Below are 14,968 nucleotides of genomic sequence, written 5' to 3' on the forward strand. Positions count from 1 at the left end.
GGAGCCATTAACTTTTCAAAATGTCTAAAAAGGCAGGTATTTCTCATACTCGCTTATTGTATCTTTGCTCCTTGTTTTAAAATAAAAGAAGAAATCAACCAATTAACAGATTTTGAACACCTTAAATTTGCTTAAAAATATTCTGGGTAAAAAAAAAATAACCTGGGTTTATTAGTCCTCAATGATTGTAAAAGTACAGTCATTCTTAAGAACGTGTTCACATGAATACACTGCCCAGTTTTCTAATTTCCACAGCAAAATACTAACTGTACCTAGCCTTTACTAGAACATCATTTTCACTGACAGTTTAGTTATTAGGAAAGTATGCTGTATGTTTTTTTTACTCCAACTTGTCAGCTAAGTGTTTGCCCTCAAGGATGACTATAAAACTGGTATGAAAGACACCCATCTCCCTGTGCTATGTGGCTGCTTCCCACTAGCTATGTATTTTACATTTGGTAGTGTATATATGTCCATGTCACTCTCTCACTTTGTCCCAGCTTACCCTTCCCCCTCCCCATGTCCTCAAGTCCATTCTCTAGTAGGTCTGCGTCTTTATTCCCATCTTGCCCCTAGGTTCTTCATGACCAGTTTTTAATTTTTGTTGTGTTTTGTTTTGTTTTTTAGATTCCATACATATGTGTTAGCGTACAGTATTTATTTTTCTCTTTCTGACTTACTTCACTCTGTATGACAGACTCTAGGTCCATCCACCTCACTACAAATAACTCAATTTCTTTTCTTTTTATGGCTGAGTAATATTCCATTGTATATATGTGCCACATATTCTTTATCCATTCATCTGTTGATGGACACTTAAGTTGCTTCCATGTCCTGGCTATTGTAAGTAGAGCTGCAATGAACATTGTGGTACATGACTCTTTTTGAATTATGGTTTTCTCAGGGTATATGCCCAGTAGTGGGATTGCTTGGTCATATGGTAGTTCTATTTGTAGTTTTGTAAGGAACCTCCATACTGTTCTCCATAGTGGCTGTAACAATTTACATTCCCACTAACAGTGCAAGAGTGTTCCCTTTTCTCCACACCCTCTCCAGCATTTATTGTTTCTAGATTTTTTGTTGATGGACATTCTGACCGGTGTGAGATGATATCTCACTGTAGTTTTGATTTGCCTTTCTCTAATGATTAGTGATGTTGTGCATTCTTTCATGTGTTTGTCGGCAATCTGTATATCTTCTTTGGAGAAATGTCTATTTAGGTCTTCTGCCCATTTTTGGATTGGGTTGTTTGTTTTTTTGTTATTGAGCTGCATGAGCTGCTTGTAAATTTGGAGATTAATCTTTTGTCAGTTGCTTTATTTGCAAATATTTTCTCCCATTCTGAGGGTTGTCTTTTGGTCTTGTTTATGGTTTCCTTTGCTGTGCAAAAGCTTTGAAGTTTCATTAGGTCCCATTTGTTTATTCTTGTTTTTATTTCCATTTCTCTAGAAGGTGGGTCAAAAAGGATCTTGCTGTGATTTATGTCACAGAGTGTTCTGCCTATGTTTTCCTCTAAGAGTTTGATAGTGTCTGGCCTTACATTTAGCTCTTTAATCCATTTTGAGTTTATTTTTGTGTATGATGTTAGGGAGTGTTCTAATTTCATTCTTTTACATGTAGCTGTCCAGTTTTCCCAGCACCACTTGCTGAAGAGGCTGTCTTTTCTCCATTGTATATTCTTGCCTCCTTTATCAAAGATAAGGTGACCATATGTGCATGGGTTTATCTCTGGGCTTTCTATCCTGGTCCACTGATCTATATTTCTGTTTTTGTGCCGGTACCATACTGTCTTGATTACTGTAGTTTTATAGTATAGTCTGAAGTCAGGGAGCCTGATTCCTCCAGCTCCGTTTTTCTTTCTCAAGATTGCTTTGGCTACAGGGTCTTTTGTGTTTCCATACAAATTGTGAAATTGTTTGTTCTAGTTCTGTGAAAAATGTCAGTGGTCGTTTGATAGGGATTGCAACGAATCTGTAGATTGCTTTGTGTAGTATAATCATTTTCACAATGTTGATTCTTCCAATCCAAGAACATGGTATATCTCTCTGTCTACTTGTATCATCTTTAATTTCTTTCATCAGTGTCTTATAATTTATTTTCATGTTTTTGAATTTCTTTTAATTTTTCATATGTTCATTTCATATAGTCTTTCACTTTGATTACATGTTACAAAAGTTTCAGCCCACAATGCAATGGAAAATTTTAAAAGCATTCTTCACCAAAGATAGTTTGAGAAGCACTGGGCCTTTGGAGAATGGTCAAAGGCCTTTGGTCAACACCTTTGGAGAAGTACAAGGATGCACGCCCTAATCTCCCCTTTGCCCCTCTGATTTCTCTGCTTGAGGAAACAGGGAATGGGAAAACTAAAGTGTGAGGGGCAGAGGGCATATGAGGTGGGGAGCAACTCAGAGGACAGGGAGGTCTTGTGCTTTCAGGAATACAGCCATTCCACACAGCAGCACCGTTTGGAAGTAGTCCTCCAAACTTTCTAGTGATGTTGGGCTGGGCTGAGAACTGGAGACCCAGAAGACATGGGGAATGACTTTTAAATCAAACCGTTTCTCCTGCCTTTTAGTCAGATAACCTCAGTGCATCAGGAATTGGTACCAGCACATTCTGTTTCACTTCCAATTTAATTGAGATGGTAGGCTCCAGGACAAATATGGTGACCAGGCAGCCTTTACTCCTGAAGAAAGAGGAACATTACCAGTAGCTCTGCAATGTGAACTTGGGCTTTTTTTTTTGCCAAGACCTTGCTTAGAACCGAACATCTCCAAGTCTGTAGCCAGAGAAGATGTTCCTCACTTTCTGAAGGGGCAGCTGAGAAAATCTGAAGGTGAGTTCATTTAATTACACAGTTATTCCTTTATTCTTTGGTCCATAAATATTTCTTTACTGATCTTTTTCTTCAGCGTTTGAAAATCTTTACAGGGAACTCATATTTGGTTTATTTTTATCTATGGGAGTTTGGGGGGCCTACACTGAGGATGCTTTCCTCCAAGATTTGAGTTAGCTGTTCTATCTAGCCCAAGACTTATTTACCAGATAGCACACTGGTGCCAGTGTTTCCCCTTAGGACGTTGCTCTCATTGATGTCTGCTTACCACTGTCCTAAACCAAGTGGCCTAAACCACCAGGGACAAACCTGTAGTCCAAAATTTTGCATTTATTGGCTTATTTCAATGAGTGATATCGCACAGCAGAGGAAATGTGAAGCATTTCACCAAAAAAAGGGAAAAAAATAGAATTATTATTATAGGATTTGGGTGCAAGGGTAGAGCTCAAATGAAATTTAAATGATGCAGTGGTGTTTTAAAAAAATTTTTTAATTTTAAATTTATTGTGGTACAATGTACATCACATTAAATTTACTATTTTAACCATTTTTAAGTGTACGGTTTAGTGGAATTAAATACATTTACATTGTTGCACAACCATTGCCACTATGCATCCCCAGAACTTTTTCATCTTGCAAAACTGAAGATCTATACCCATTCAACTTTTAACTCTCCTTTCTACTTTCCCCCCGTACCCCTGGTAGCCACTGTTCTACTTTGTGTCTCTATGAATTTGACTATTCTATGTCCCTCATATAAGTGAAATCATACAACATTTGTCCTTTTCTGTCTGGCTGATTTCATTTAACTTGATGGTGAAGCCGAGTTTCGATAGGCTGTGTATAAAAGTGTTAACATCAGGTCTGGACTGTGACGTAGACCCAGGGTCTTGTTCCTTGAAATCCAGAAATCTCACTCCCAGTTGTCTACAGCCTCTCTTCGGCCTCCTCTCTTGCCACTCTTCCTCAGCAGGTGCTAAACATAAGCATAACCAAACGCCTTCTGTTCCCAGAACAAATATGTGAATATTTGCACATGTTGTTTTTCTCTGCCGGAACATTAAGCCATCCTTCAGCTCTCCCCTTAGAAACCCCCTCCTATGGGAAGTCTTCCTGAATGTCTCCAAGACTGGGGGAGTCGCCAGGCCTTTGGACTCCCATAGGATCCTGACCTTGTCTGCAACATAACACCCATCATGCTGAATTGTCACTGTCTTTTTTTGTGCTGGTCTTCATCAGATGACAAAGGCAAAAACCATCGCACCTCTGCACACCTCGCTCCAGATCTGACACATAACTATTTTAAAATGTATATTGAATTAATAACAATGGCAGTCACCATTTATTGAGTGCCTATTACCGCAAGGCACAAATATTCACTGATATAGGTGATATTAGCATGCTTGTTTTAGAAATGAGGAAAGTGAGCCTTAGAAGGTTAAGTGCATGCCCAGGTCACATTAACTAAGGGGTTACAGAGGCTGGGTTCAAACCTGGACCCCCTGTCTTTGAAGCCAACGTGCTTAAGCACTATGTCATGTGTGTTCAGAGCTCACATAGCCCATTTGAGCCCCACTTTAGTTATGAGGGAAAAAAAGGAGAAACATTTAGTCTTGTGGTGGAGGTGAATTTAGAGAAAAGGGAGAGCAGTTGGTTCAGGTACAAACTGGAGGAAGGATGGATGGAGAGATTGAATTGGACATCATGGAAATATCCTCTTCTCCTGGCCAAACCACAGAAAGTCTTGAAGACGTAATAAAAGTAGCACATTCAAACAAGAACAAACTGGGTTAGGTCGGTATTCTGTGATGGGATCTGCTCCATTGGTGTTACGATCTTGTCTGAAGAAGTCAGCTGGGTTTACCAGGCTGGTGTTTGTTCCCTTTTTAAAAATATTTTTGTTTAAATGCAATCTTAAATTTTAGACAATCAATATATACGTCGATTAAGAAAAATTCAGAAAAGACAGGTGAGCAAAAATAAAAGGAAATAAGAAGTACAAATACTGTTTCAAGACAGTTTCTTCTAGAATGTAATTCCACTTTTCTAAATAACATGTTTATAACTACATTGCTTGATTGCTTAATTTAGGCATTATCTATTAGGGTTTAACAATTTTATATTACTCTGTACACACACAGGCAACCTTCGAAATCTTTGTGCTTTAAAAAAGTTAATATTCAATGTCTCCCTTATTATGACTAGGTAAAATACCATTCACAGCTGAGCCCCAGGGTGTGCTATGATTACATTGCTTTTCTTTTGAGACATTCTATTTATCCCAGCTTTAATACTCGTCTCATTTCACCATTTGCTTTCTTTCTGTATATCTGTCACTAATTCATCCCCATCCTGTCTGATGGACCTGTGAAACGCACCTCAATACAGCAACTGCACACCAGGTAATCCATTGGTTTCTTTTGTTTTCTAAGACGTTGCTCCTGGAATGCTCTGCCCTCCTGTTTCACTCTGTGTTACTTGGTCTTTGCACCTCCTGACCAGCTGTCTTTTTGGGAGTTCCTCACCATTATCCTGGAAATGCCCTTGGCTACCCACTGTGTTGAACCCCTGTGTACTGGGTACACGGTTTCCTCTCTCTTGATTAATGCATTCACTTTAGGAAGGTAAATTTTCCTGTAGCTTCCTGAAGAAGGTACATGAATGATATTAACGGTAGTTTTTCATTGTCTCTATTTCCTCTGAGCTCTCTTCTTTCTTTCTGTTTTGTTCTGTGTATTTTCATTGTTAGAGGCTATTCCCATATATCAGTTGATCCTTGGCGATTATTTGTATTTAAGAGGGGGAGACTAAAAAGTGCCAGAGGCTCGAGGGGGCTTGTGGAGTGGACAGAGACCTGGTGGTTGGGTGACGGATTCCCCTAGTGTCAGGATGCGTAGGTAGGCTTTTCTCTCAGCTAGTTTGCCCGAGAGAAGGAGAATCCAAGCTCCTGCCTGTAGGTTATAAGGCTGGAGCTTCACATGTCAATGTGGAGGCTTTCATTTATCCTCACACTTTCAGTCCAGCACCCCTTTTCTGCTCTCAGCTGTACCTAGCTCCTTCGCATCTTTGTTTCAAGCTCTTCAGAGAATAAACTTCCAGCCAGGAATGGAGAAGAGCAACCCCTGACAAGTGGGGCAGGACACAGGACAGGGAATCTGGAACCAACTCCTTGTACAGAGTTTGAAGCAACCCTTTGTTTCAGACTCACCTGCAACCCCACCTTCAGAGGTACCTGGTATCTTTAATTCCTGCTCCTTTCTGGGGTTATTATTTCTTGTTGAGTTCTACCCTCTGCAGGCAGTGAGCAGAACAGAGAAAGCTGACTACTAAACTGGTTATTATTCATCCATACAGTTTTTTTTTTTTTTTTTTGCGGTACACGGGCCTCTCACTATTGGGGCCTCTCCCATCACGGAGCACAGGCTCCAGACGCACAGGCTCAGCGGCCACGGCTCACGGGCCCAGCCACTCCGCAGCATGTGGGACCCTCCCGGACCGGGGCACGAACCCATGTCCCCTGCATCGGCAGGCGGACTCTCAACCACTGCGCCACCAGGGAAGCCCATACAGTTTTCTTAAAAAATAAATTTATTTATTTATGGTTGTGTCGGGTCTTCGTTGCTGCGTGTGGGCTGTCTCTAGTTGTGGTGAGCAGGGGCTACTCTTCGTTGCGGTGCACGGGCTTCTCCTTGCGGTGGCTTCTCTTGTTGCGGAGCATGGGCTCTAGGCGCACGGGCTTCAGTAGTTGTGGCACGCGGGCTCAGTAGCTGTGGCTTGTGGGCTTTAGAGTACAGGTTCAGTAGTTGTGGTGCATGGGCTTAGTTGCTCCACGGCATGTGGGATCTTCCCAGACCAGGGCTCGAACCAGTGTCCCCTGCATCGGCAGGCGGATTCTCAACCACTACGCCACCAAGGAAGTTCATCCATACAGTTTTCACCTTCCAAAATTTTGTTGATGTCGTGCATGTGTGATTTTACCCTCTAGGTTTTTGCTGTTCTTTTTCTTTACCTTTTATTTTTTATTTTTTTTGTTTGGCTGCATGGCTTGTGGGATCTTAGTTCCCAGACCAGGGATCGAAGTCGGGCCCTGGCAGTGAAAGCACTGAGTCTTAACCACTGGACTGTCAGGGAATTCCCTTCTTTACCTTTTTAAAAAATTAGTCTACCATCATTTTAGTGAGGTTTGTGGAGAGAGTGGAGAAAAGCTTGTACAATCTTTTAACTGGAATTCTATACACATTTAAAAAGGCTTTCAATATATATTACCACATTACCTACTGGAAAGATCTTACCTCTACATTCTCACCAGAAATGCTTAAGAGTGCCTTTATATCTCACATCATTCCTTATCAATACTGGACATTACTCATCTAAATATTTATAATACCTGATTTTTTTAAACTCAGGGTGTTATACATAAGCACCCAACTATAAATCATATTCAGTTATATTTCTAGTATTAACTTGTAATATCTTTTCAACAGAAAATCTCAACCTCTAGCATACAACCTCAATGAGGGCAAGAATTTTGTCTTTGTTGTTCACAATTATATTGCCATCTTCTGGGACAGTGTTGGCTACTCAGTAGGCACTCAGTGAATATTGGTTAAATAAATGGATAAAGAATTGGGGTGGGGCTTCCCTGGTGGCGCAGTGGTTGAGAGTCCGCCTGCCGATTCAGGGGACACGGGTTCATGCCCCAGTCCGGGAGGATCCCACATGCCACAGAGTGGCTGGGCCCATGAGCCATGGCCGCTGAACCTGCGTGTCCGGAGCCTGTGCTCCGCAACGGGAGAGGCCACAACAGTGAGAGGCCCGCCTACCGCAAAGAAAAAAAAAAAAAAAGAATTGGGGTGGTGCTCTGGCCAGCTGTGGCTAAGGGGAATGCCCGCATCCCCCTCCTATTGGAATCCTCTTCTTAGGTGACCATTTTTCACCTGAGAATGGCTTCTACCTGTGGTACATCTCAGAGAGGTCTTGTTAAGTGAAATTTCAAAATGGCAGCCTGTGGCCAAAAAGGACCTACAGGCATATTTTGTTCGGCCTTCAAAGTATTTTAAAAAGGGATGGGAAGGAGATTTCACATAAAGTCTCCAGCTCTCTGGCTTCTCTTGGCAATTGGAAGATCCAGCAGTGCTGGACTACCCATCTGGAATGGACAACACCAACTAGAACTGGGGAATGGATATCCCTGTAATTGGGGCACATAATTTCAGTTCACCACTGTCCCTACTTACCCCACTTCATTCATTTATGTGCCTACTTTGACCCTGAACACATTGGAGCTTTTGGCTTCAGCTTTAACCCATGATGGTGAGTGGGGTTTACCCCACTTACCAAAGTGGTTTACCCCACTTACCAAAACATTCTGATGTTTTGGTAAGAAGAAAACAGCGTCTGGGTTTTACCCTACCTAGTAAATCTCATCTCGCCCTTCCCCGCACTCCTTCAGAATTTATGATCTATCCCATGTTTGAGTTCGAACAACGGATGGGAGACAATTATACATAAATACTCTCACATTTCTGCGAAGTCTGGGTTTTCTGAGCAAAAAGCACTAGGAGACTAGGTTGAAAGATGACTGAATGGCAAACATGCCTTGGAAGTTAGAGATAAGCTATTGCTCCAGAAAGACTGAAGCTGGCTTTGCCAAGAGCTGTTTACTTACTTAATAGGGTAAAAAACAAACAGACAAAACCCAGAGGCACATTTCCCCCTTCTCCTGGAGACACTTGCTTACATTTCATAGTGAAGGTCTCTCTTTCTCAGAAGGGGAAGATGGGTTGAACTGCCAGAACTCTATACATAAGCTCTGAGTCTCATAATTTCAGGGTCTCCTCCTACGGTGCAGCCTCACTACCGGTGCAGGTAAGCACCTGGTTCTCATTTGTGTCAACCTGTGGGAAATTGGGCTGCAGGGAACTGGCACTAGGATGCCCTGTGGGTGATAAGTGCTCTGCTTTCTGATCCAGAGGCCATGTGCTTCCAAAAGGAATATAAATAAAAATAAATAAATATCACTATATATACGCAAATGTAATAAATATAAAACAGAGATATATACATATATATAACATAGATATATATAAAAAACAACATTGTATATAAAACAACAACCCTCTTCAGTGGCAGTAGTTTTGTGTAATCATTCTGTACCCACTGCCATGTGGATTACACCTGGAAAAATTCTTCATTTTGACAACATTTACTCAAACCTCAGCACCAAAATCACTCCATCGCCATCGCCTGGCTTAAGGCCGACTGTGTTCACTCTACTACTAAGAATATCTGATAATAATAATAATAATTTTGGGGACTTCCCTGGTGGCGCAGTGGTTAAGAATCGCCTGCCAATGCAGCAGACATGGGTTCGAGCCCTGGTCCTGGAAGATCCCACATGCTGCGGAGCAACTAAGCCTGTGCACCACAACTATTGAGCCCATGTGTCACAACTACTGAAGCCTGCGCTCCTAGAGCCCGTGCTCCGCAACAAGAGAAGCCACTGCAATGAGAAGCCTGAGCACTGCAACAAAGAGTAGCCCCTGCTCACCACAACTAGAGAAAGGAAGAAAGCAAGGAAGACCCAACACAGCCAGAAATAAATATATAAATAAATTTATCTTTTTTTAAAAAAAACTTATGAAAAATAATAATTTTTCTTGTTACAGTGTTTTCCTCTTCTAATATGAAGTATAGTAGCCAGAGAATTGAGGTAAGAGTAGTGTGAGCATTTTTGACTTAAGGATTAACCAAAGCATCTTGTTAGAGACAAATCCTATCAAAGAACTCAGAGCCCAGGGCTTCCCTGGCAGCACAGTGGTTTAGAGTCTGCCTGCCGATGCAGGCACGGGTTCGTGCCCCGGTCCGGGAAGATCCCACATGCCGCGGAGCAGCTGGGCCCGTGAGCCATGGCCGCTGAGCCTGCGCATCCGGAGCCTGTGCTCCGCAAGAGGAGAGGCCACATCGGTGAGGCCCACATACCGCAAAAAAAAAACAAAAATAAACTCAGAGCCCAAATCCTCAGTATATATCTTGGAAAAACCACAACTCACATACAGTTTACAGAGGAGCTAATTTCTGGGAAAATTATATCTTGACACATATATTTCTTTTCTGGGGTGTTTCCTGTTGTCCACATAATGAAGTGAGTAGCTCTTTTGGACATATTTAATTTTTCTTCTTTTAACATATTGAGAAATGAGGTAATTCTTTTTCCATTGGTAGAAAGAGTTTCCTAGTTGTCTCATTTGTAAGTAAAGCGTTTGGAAAGAACCTTGCAATTCTCTCAACTGACTCTTCTGTATTCTATGAGCCTTTGAGAAAATGCATAGGTACTGCATAGTGTTGAAAAAAGGACTTCATTGGCCTCAAAAGTAAATAAATGAAATAACGGCTGTTACTGCAGAGGTGTTTAAGCACTGGGAGAATCTGTATTTTGAGAGATGGAAGAAAGTCATCTAGGTAATGAAACTAGGGGATTATACTGCATCTCACCTGTTTCTAATGCCTGTTTCTAGTGTCAGTTTCCTTTTCCTGTCTTCTTACACACAGGTGGCAACAGAATGAAAATTAAACATAAAGCTCTCAATTACCACTCGTGATCTATGCCTATAAATATTCTGATATAATTAGTTATCAAATCTCTATACCCGGAGGGTGGGGTGGGGGGGGAAGGCCACAGTGAAAACTGTAAAGTTAGAGCTTACAGCTTAACCAACCAAAAAGCTGAATATTATATATTGGGTTACACTGACCTCTAGAGGTTGATAATAATATAAACTTGCTTAATTTGAAAATAGTTGGAGGGCCAAGGAGAATTAAAACCCATTTAGGGAGCTAACTCTCAAGTGTATAGTGAGACACGTTTATAAGCCACTCTAAACAAAACAATTCAGCCAAATAATGAGGAACAGTTGTGTTCTGAATACAAATTCTGGGTTGGTTTGCAACCTAACGATCACTATTACAGTAAATGTAACAGCAATTTTAAGCTCTTCTAAGGGGGAATTTTAAAAATCTTAGATCAATTCTATGGAAAGTAAACAGAAAAGAGAATGAAATAAAACAGAAAGTAAACAGAAAAGAGAATAGAAGTTTTAAAAAACTTAAAAGTTCTATTGTTTACAATGTAGGGCCTTTATTTTAAACATATAACCATGAATCTTTACATATGTTAACATTGGTTTTTAAAAGTATTGTCTTACCTTGGTTCTTAAAAAACACCAGGCATAAGATTTTAGTTTTTAAAACTGTGATCTCCAGGATAACTTTGTACTTTAAAGGACTTCCTAAAGAGAATCTTGAAATTTCTTCAGATTACTTTATTAATATAATATGCGTATGTGTTTCTGCATTCATTCTTTTTCTCTTTCCTTTTAGTTCCCTCAGCCACCATTGTCACCCTTGCCTGTGAGATCCTGTCTTCTTACTATACCCCCAAATCATAAGGATCAGAAAGAGAGAGAAATATTCCAAGCCTCATATCTTTCATACCTAAGCTCTCAGAGCCTGTTAGTCGATCTGATGAGTTTAGACCATCAAACAAGCAGAAGGAAACACCATTCAAGGTGTTAGAGGATCAGACTCTCAGGTCGTTTGATAGCTCTATCTGGTCCAGAAACATGTGCTCTTTTTGGAAGGCTCACCATCCAACACCTGGAGACAGGAGAGTAGGAAATCCAAGGAAACAGAGTGATGTGTCAACACTGAAATCTCTCACTTTGAAAAAGGACAGTCTTTGGTGTCCTTTGAGAATTTCAAGGAAGGCAATTTTCCTACAGATAGGGAAATGGATATTGACTGCCATGGTGCTGAAGTGAGAAGAGCAGAAGAGAACACTCAATCTCTTTCATCAGGAAAGACACTATGAACAAGATTCAGAAGCTGGGTATATCAAACCAGTCAAGTTCCAAGAAGCCCTGCATTCAGAAATAACTCTAAGCCAGGATGAAGGGACTAGAAATGATAAAGCGGATTCAAAAACTGCTTCAGCACATAAAGGGGAAGTAATTGAGCCAAATCGTATTTCAGAAGAGTATACTGTTCTTAAAAGTTTGTCCAATATAGTTCCTCATGACCCCATTGAAAAGCTCCCAGAAGATCACAGAAGCATGGAGACAAACATAAAAATATCAGTAGCAGAGGCAACCAAACCAGAAATGAACAGGATGGTGCCTCTTATCCACATCACTTTCCCTGGAGATGAAACTCCCAAGGAACCAGCAATAACTAAACCAAGCCTCCAAAAAAGAAAGGGCATCCTTCATAACAACAGTAGCTTCCACATACTTGCAGACCAAGAAACGACAGGCATAAAATGAAAACCCATAGAAATAAGTTGGATTCAAAGACCAAGGCCAGTAACAGGACACCTCAGAATTTCATGGTTTCCATTCAAAGTTCCATGAAGCCTACCATGCACAAAACCAGCATAAAAACTCAAGTTTTTCCTGCTCTGGGGCTTGTGGACCCCAGACCTCGGCAATCACCCAAGTTTCAAAAGAGAATGCCACAGATAGAAAACAAGCAATCCACTTACCGGGCTTTGAAACCTAAAAAGCAATCATTCCCTTGCATCTGTAAAAATCCAGGAATAAAAACGTCTTCTGTTCCTCTCTCTGCTCAACCAACAGAGCCAAGACTAAATTACTTAGATCTGAAGTACAGTGACATGTTCAAAGAAATCAGTTCAACTGCAAATGGACGTGGAATCTACGAAACGTTCAGGACTCCTATTTATCGTCAGATGCGAGAGGCTGAACAGCATGAAAACAAATATTTCCGAGAGATATGTTCAGCTCCATCGGGCAGATGTATCACCAATAAATGTCGATCTTCACACAGCGAGAGGACCAGCAAGAGCCGAACCAGACTCTCTCAGAAAAGACCACATATTAAACCCCCAAAGTCTTCTCTTGGCATTAAACAAAAGCACAAAAGTTTAATTTCTAAAGAAAAGCGTTGGGGCTTTCCTGGTGGCGCAGTGGTTGAGAGTCCGCCTGCCGATGCAGGGGACGCGGGTTCGTGCCCCGGTCCGAGAGGATCCCACATGCCGCGGGGCGGCTGGGCCCGTGAGCCATGGCCGCTGAGCCTGCGTGTCCGGAGCCTGTGCTCCGCAACGGGAGGGGCCCCGGGAGTGAGAGGCCCGCGTACAGCAAAAAAAAAAAGAAAAAAAAGAAAAGCGTTGCCAGCCTGTAAGTAGCAATGACACTGAAAATGGTGATGGTATTTCAAAACCAGAATAGCAGATAAAATCTTCAGGAAATGATTTTCTATCTTCCAAAGATGAAGCTCTGCCCATGAACATGGTTCAGACTCATAAGCAGTCCACCGAACAGAATGAATTCCTTCCTGTCTCAGATTTGTCCATTGTGGAGGAAGTCTTGACGAAGGAGACATTTCGAGCAATCAGATACTTGCCACGAGTCTCAGAGATCTGCACGAACTCGAAGAGCAAATCACCAAACCCCATTTGTCCTTTCAGAAAACAGCTGGGCACTGCCCAGTGAGAAGAGTTCCAGCAAGCATGTACTGCAAGAAAAGCAGACTGTAGTATCTCCTGGTGAAACTAATTGCCAATCAAATTTTAACTAACGATGTAGAGTTTGATAGTGTTTCAGATAAGTCTAAAACACTTATGAGTTTCTCTTTCCAAGAGAAACAAGAAAGTGCATCTTCTCAAGCATATCAACATTGGACACATTCTTTGGATCATGATAGTTTGGCTAATAAGTCAATTCCATGTCAAACATTTGGAAAAACTTTAAATGATGCAGATTCAATTTCCCAAGAAATTCTAGACCCTGTAAAGAATGAAGAATCTCCAGATGAACTGTTAGGTTGTCTAGCTGCAGAACTACTAGCTCTTGATGAGAAAGATGACAACTCTTGCCAAATAATGGCAGATGAAACAGATCCTGAAAGCCGAAATCTTGCCCTCAGTAAGAGAGGAAATACCATGCAAGAATTAGGCGGAGAGACAACTGTCAAAATACAGGTGGGTATAATTACAATCAGAGATTCATTGGGGCGGGAAGGGATCTCAGAGACAATCTGTTTCAAACCCCTTATTTTCAAATGAGGAATCAGTAACCCTAAACAATTAAATAGTTTCATCAAGATCTCATTGTTTGGTTGCAAGTTTGGAATCCAGGTCCCCTGACTCTCGTGCTAAGACATTTTCATTATGTTGACTTACTTCTAGAATTTAGCTAGCCTGACACTGCAATGGAATCACTTTGGTTACATTAATATAGCAAAGCTACTTATTGAAATAGGTAGATATTATATTCAGTGATGATGTTTTCAATCAACAAGTAACAGCAGGGAGGTAATTATGGGTAAAGCATTACTCTAAGTGGTGTGTGAGATAGAAAGAAATTAACACAGCCCCCGAAGTAGCTCACCATCTAGTTCCAAAAGACCATATGAAAACATGAAAAGCTCATTTCTCAAAGATTCCCTGCACCTGAGCATTTGTTCCCAAATGGTTTACTTTAACACAAAAATATTATTGATGCCTCCTGTGTTATTGGGATAAGAACTGAAGACATGGTCGGGTACAAGACTTAGCCATTGCTCTCAGGGAAGCATAAACAACTATCCTGAACACATTTTTTAAAAATTTGTTTGGCACTGGAGTGGGGCGGTGAGAAGAATATCAACAGGTAGTAAGGTTACGTTTGTTTTAGTTCTCACTGAAGTATATGAGCCTCCTGTTCTACTAAATTTTTTTTTTTTTCGGTACGCGGGCCTCTCTCTGTTGCGGCGCACAGGCTCCGGACGCGCAGGCTTGGCGGCCATGGCTCACGGGCCCAGCCGCTCCGCGGCATGTGGGATCTTCCCAGACCAGGGCACGAACCCATGTCCCCTGTATCGGCAGGTGGACTCTCAACCACTGCCCTACCAGGGAAGCCCCTGTTCTACTAAATTTTAAAGACAAACAGTAGGTTTAGCTGAAACATTATTTACTGTACACTAACTCAGGTTATATCACACTCTTTCAGGATCAGGAATCATTATTTTAAATAACTGATCAGAAGAATACACAAGGTAAATAATTATACCATAGCTAAGCTTACTGAGAACTTACCACATATGAGTGAGACACATCATACTGTCTCCTTTCTATAC

General features: G+C 41.3%; 1 protein-coding gene across 1 annotated transcript in view; it reads left to right on the top strand.

The window, feature by feature from the left end:
* The window catches only part of MAP3K19 (mitogen-activated protein kinase kinase kinase 19), a 36,960-nt gene that overhangs the window by 14,048 nt on the left and 7,944 nt on the right, over positions 1–14,968 (top strand). Inside the window, 10 exon segments of the mRNA XM_060151518.1 lie at positions 9,505–9,548; positions 11,216–11,282; positions 11,285–11,491; positions 11,494–11,695; positions 11,697–12,133; positions 12,136–12,795; positions 13,013–13,216; positions 13,219–13,287; positions 13,290–13,393; positions 13,395–13,832. Coding sequence (XP_060007501.1) covers positions 9,505–9,548; positions 11,216–11,282; positions 11,285–11,491; positions 11,494–11,695; positions 11,697–12,133; positions 12,136–12,795; positions 13,013–13,216; positions 13,219–13,287; positions 13,290–13,393; positions 13,395–13,832 — 2,432 coding nt within the window.

Source organism: Lagenorhynchus albirostris, chromosome 6 (genome assembly GCF_949774975.1).
Source record: "Lagenorhynchus albirostris chromosome 6, mLagAlb1.1, whole genome shotgun sequence".
Classification (NCBI taxonomy): domain Eukaryota; kingdom Metazoa; phylum Chordata; class Mammalia; order Artiodactyla; family Delphinidae; genus Lagenorhynchus; species Lagenorhynchus albirostris.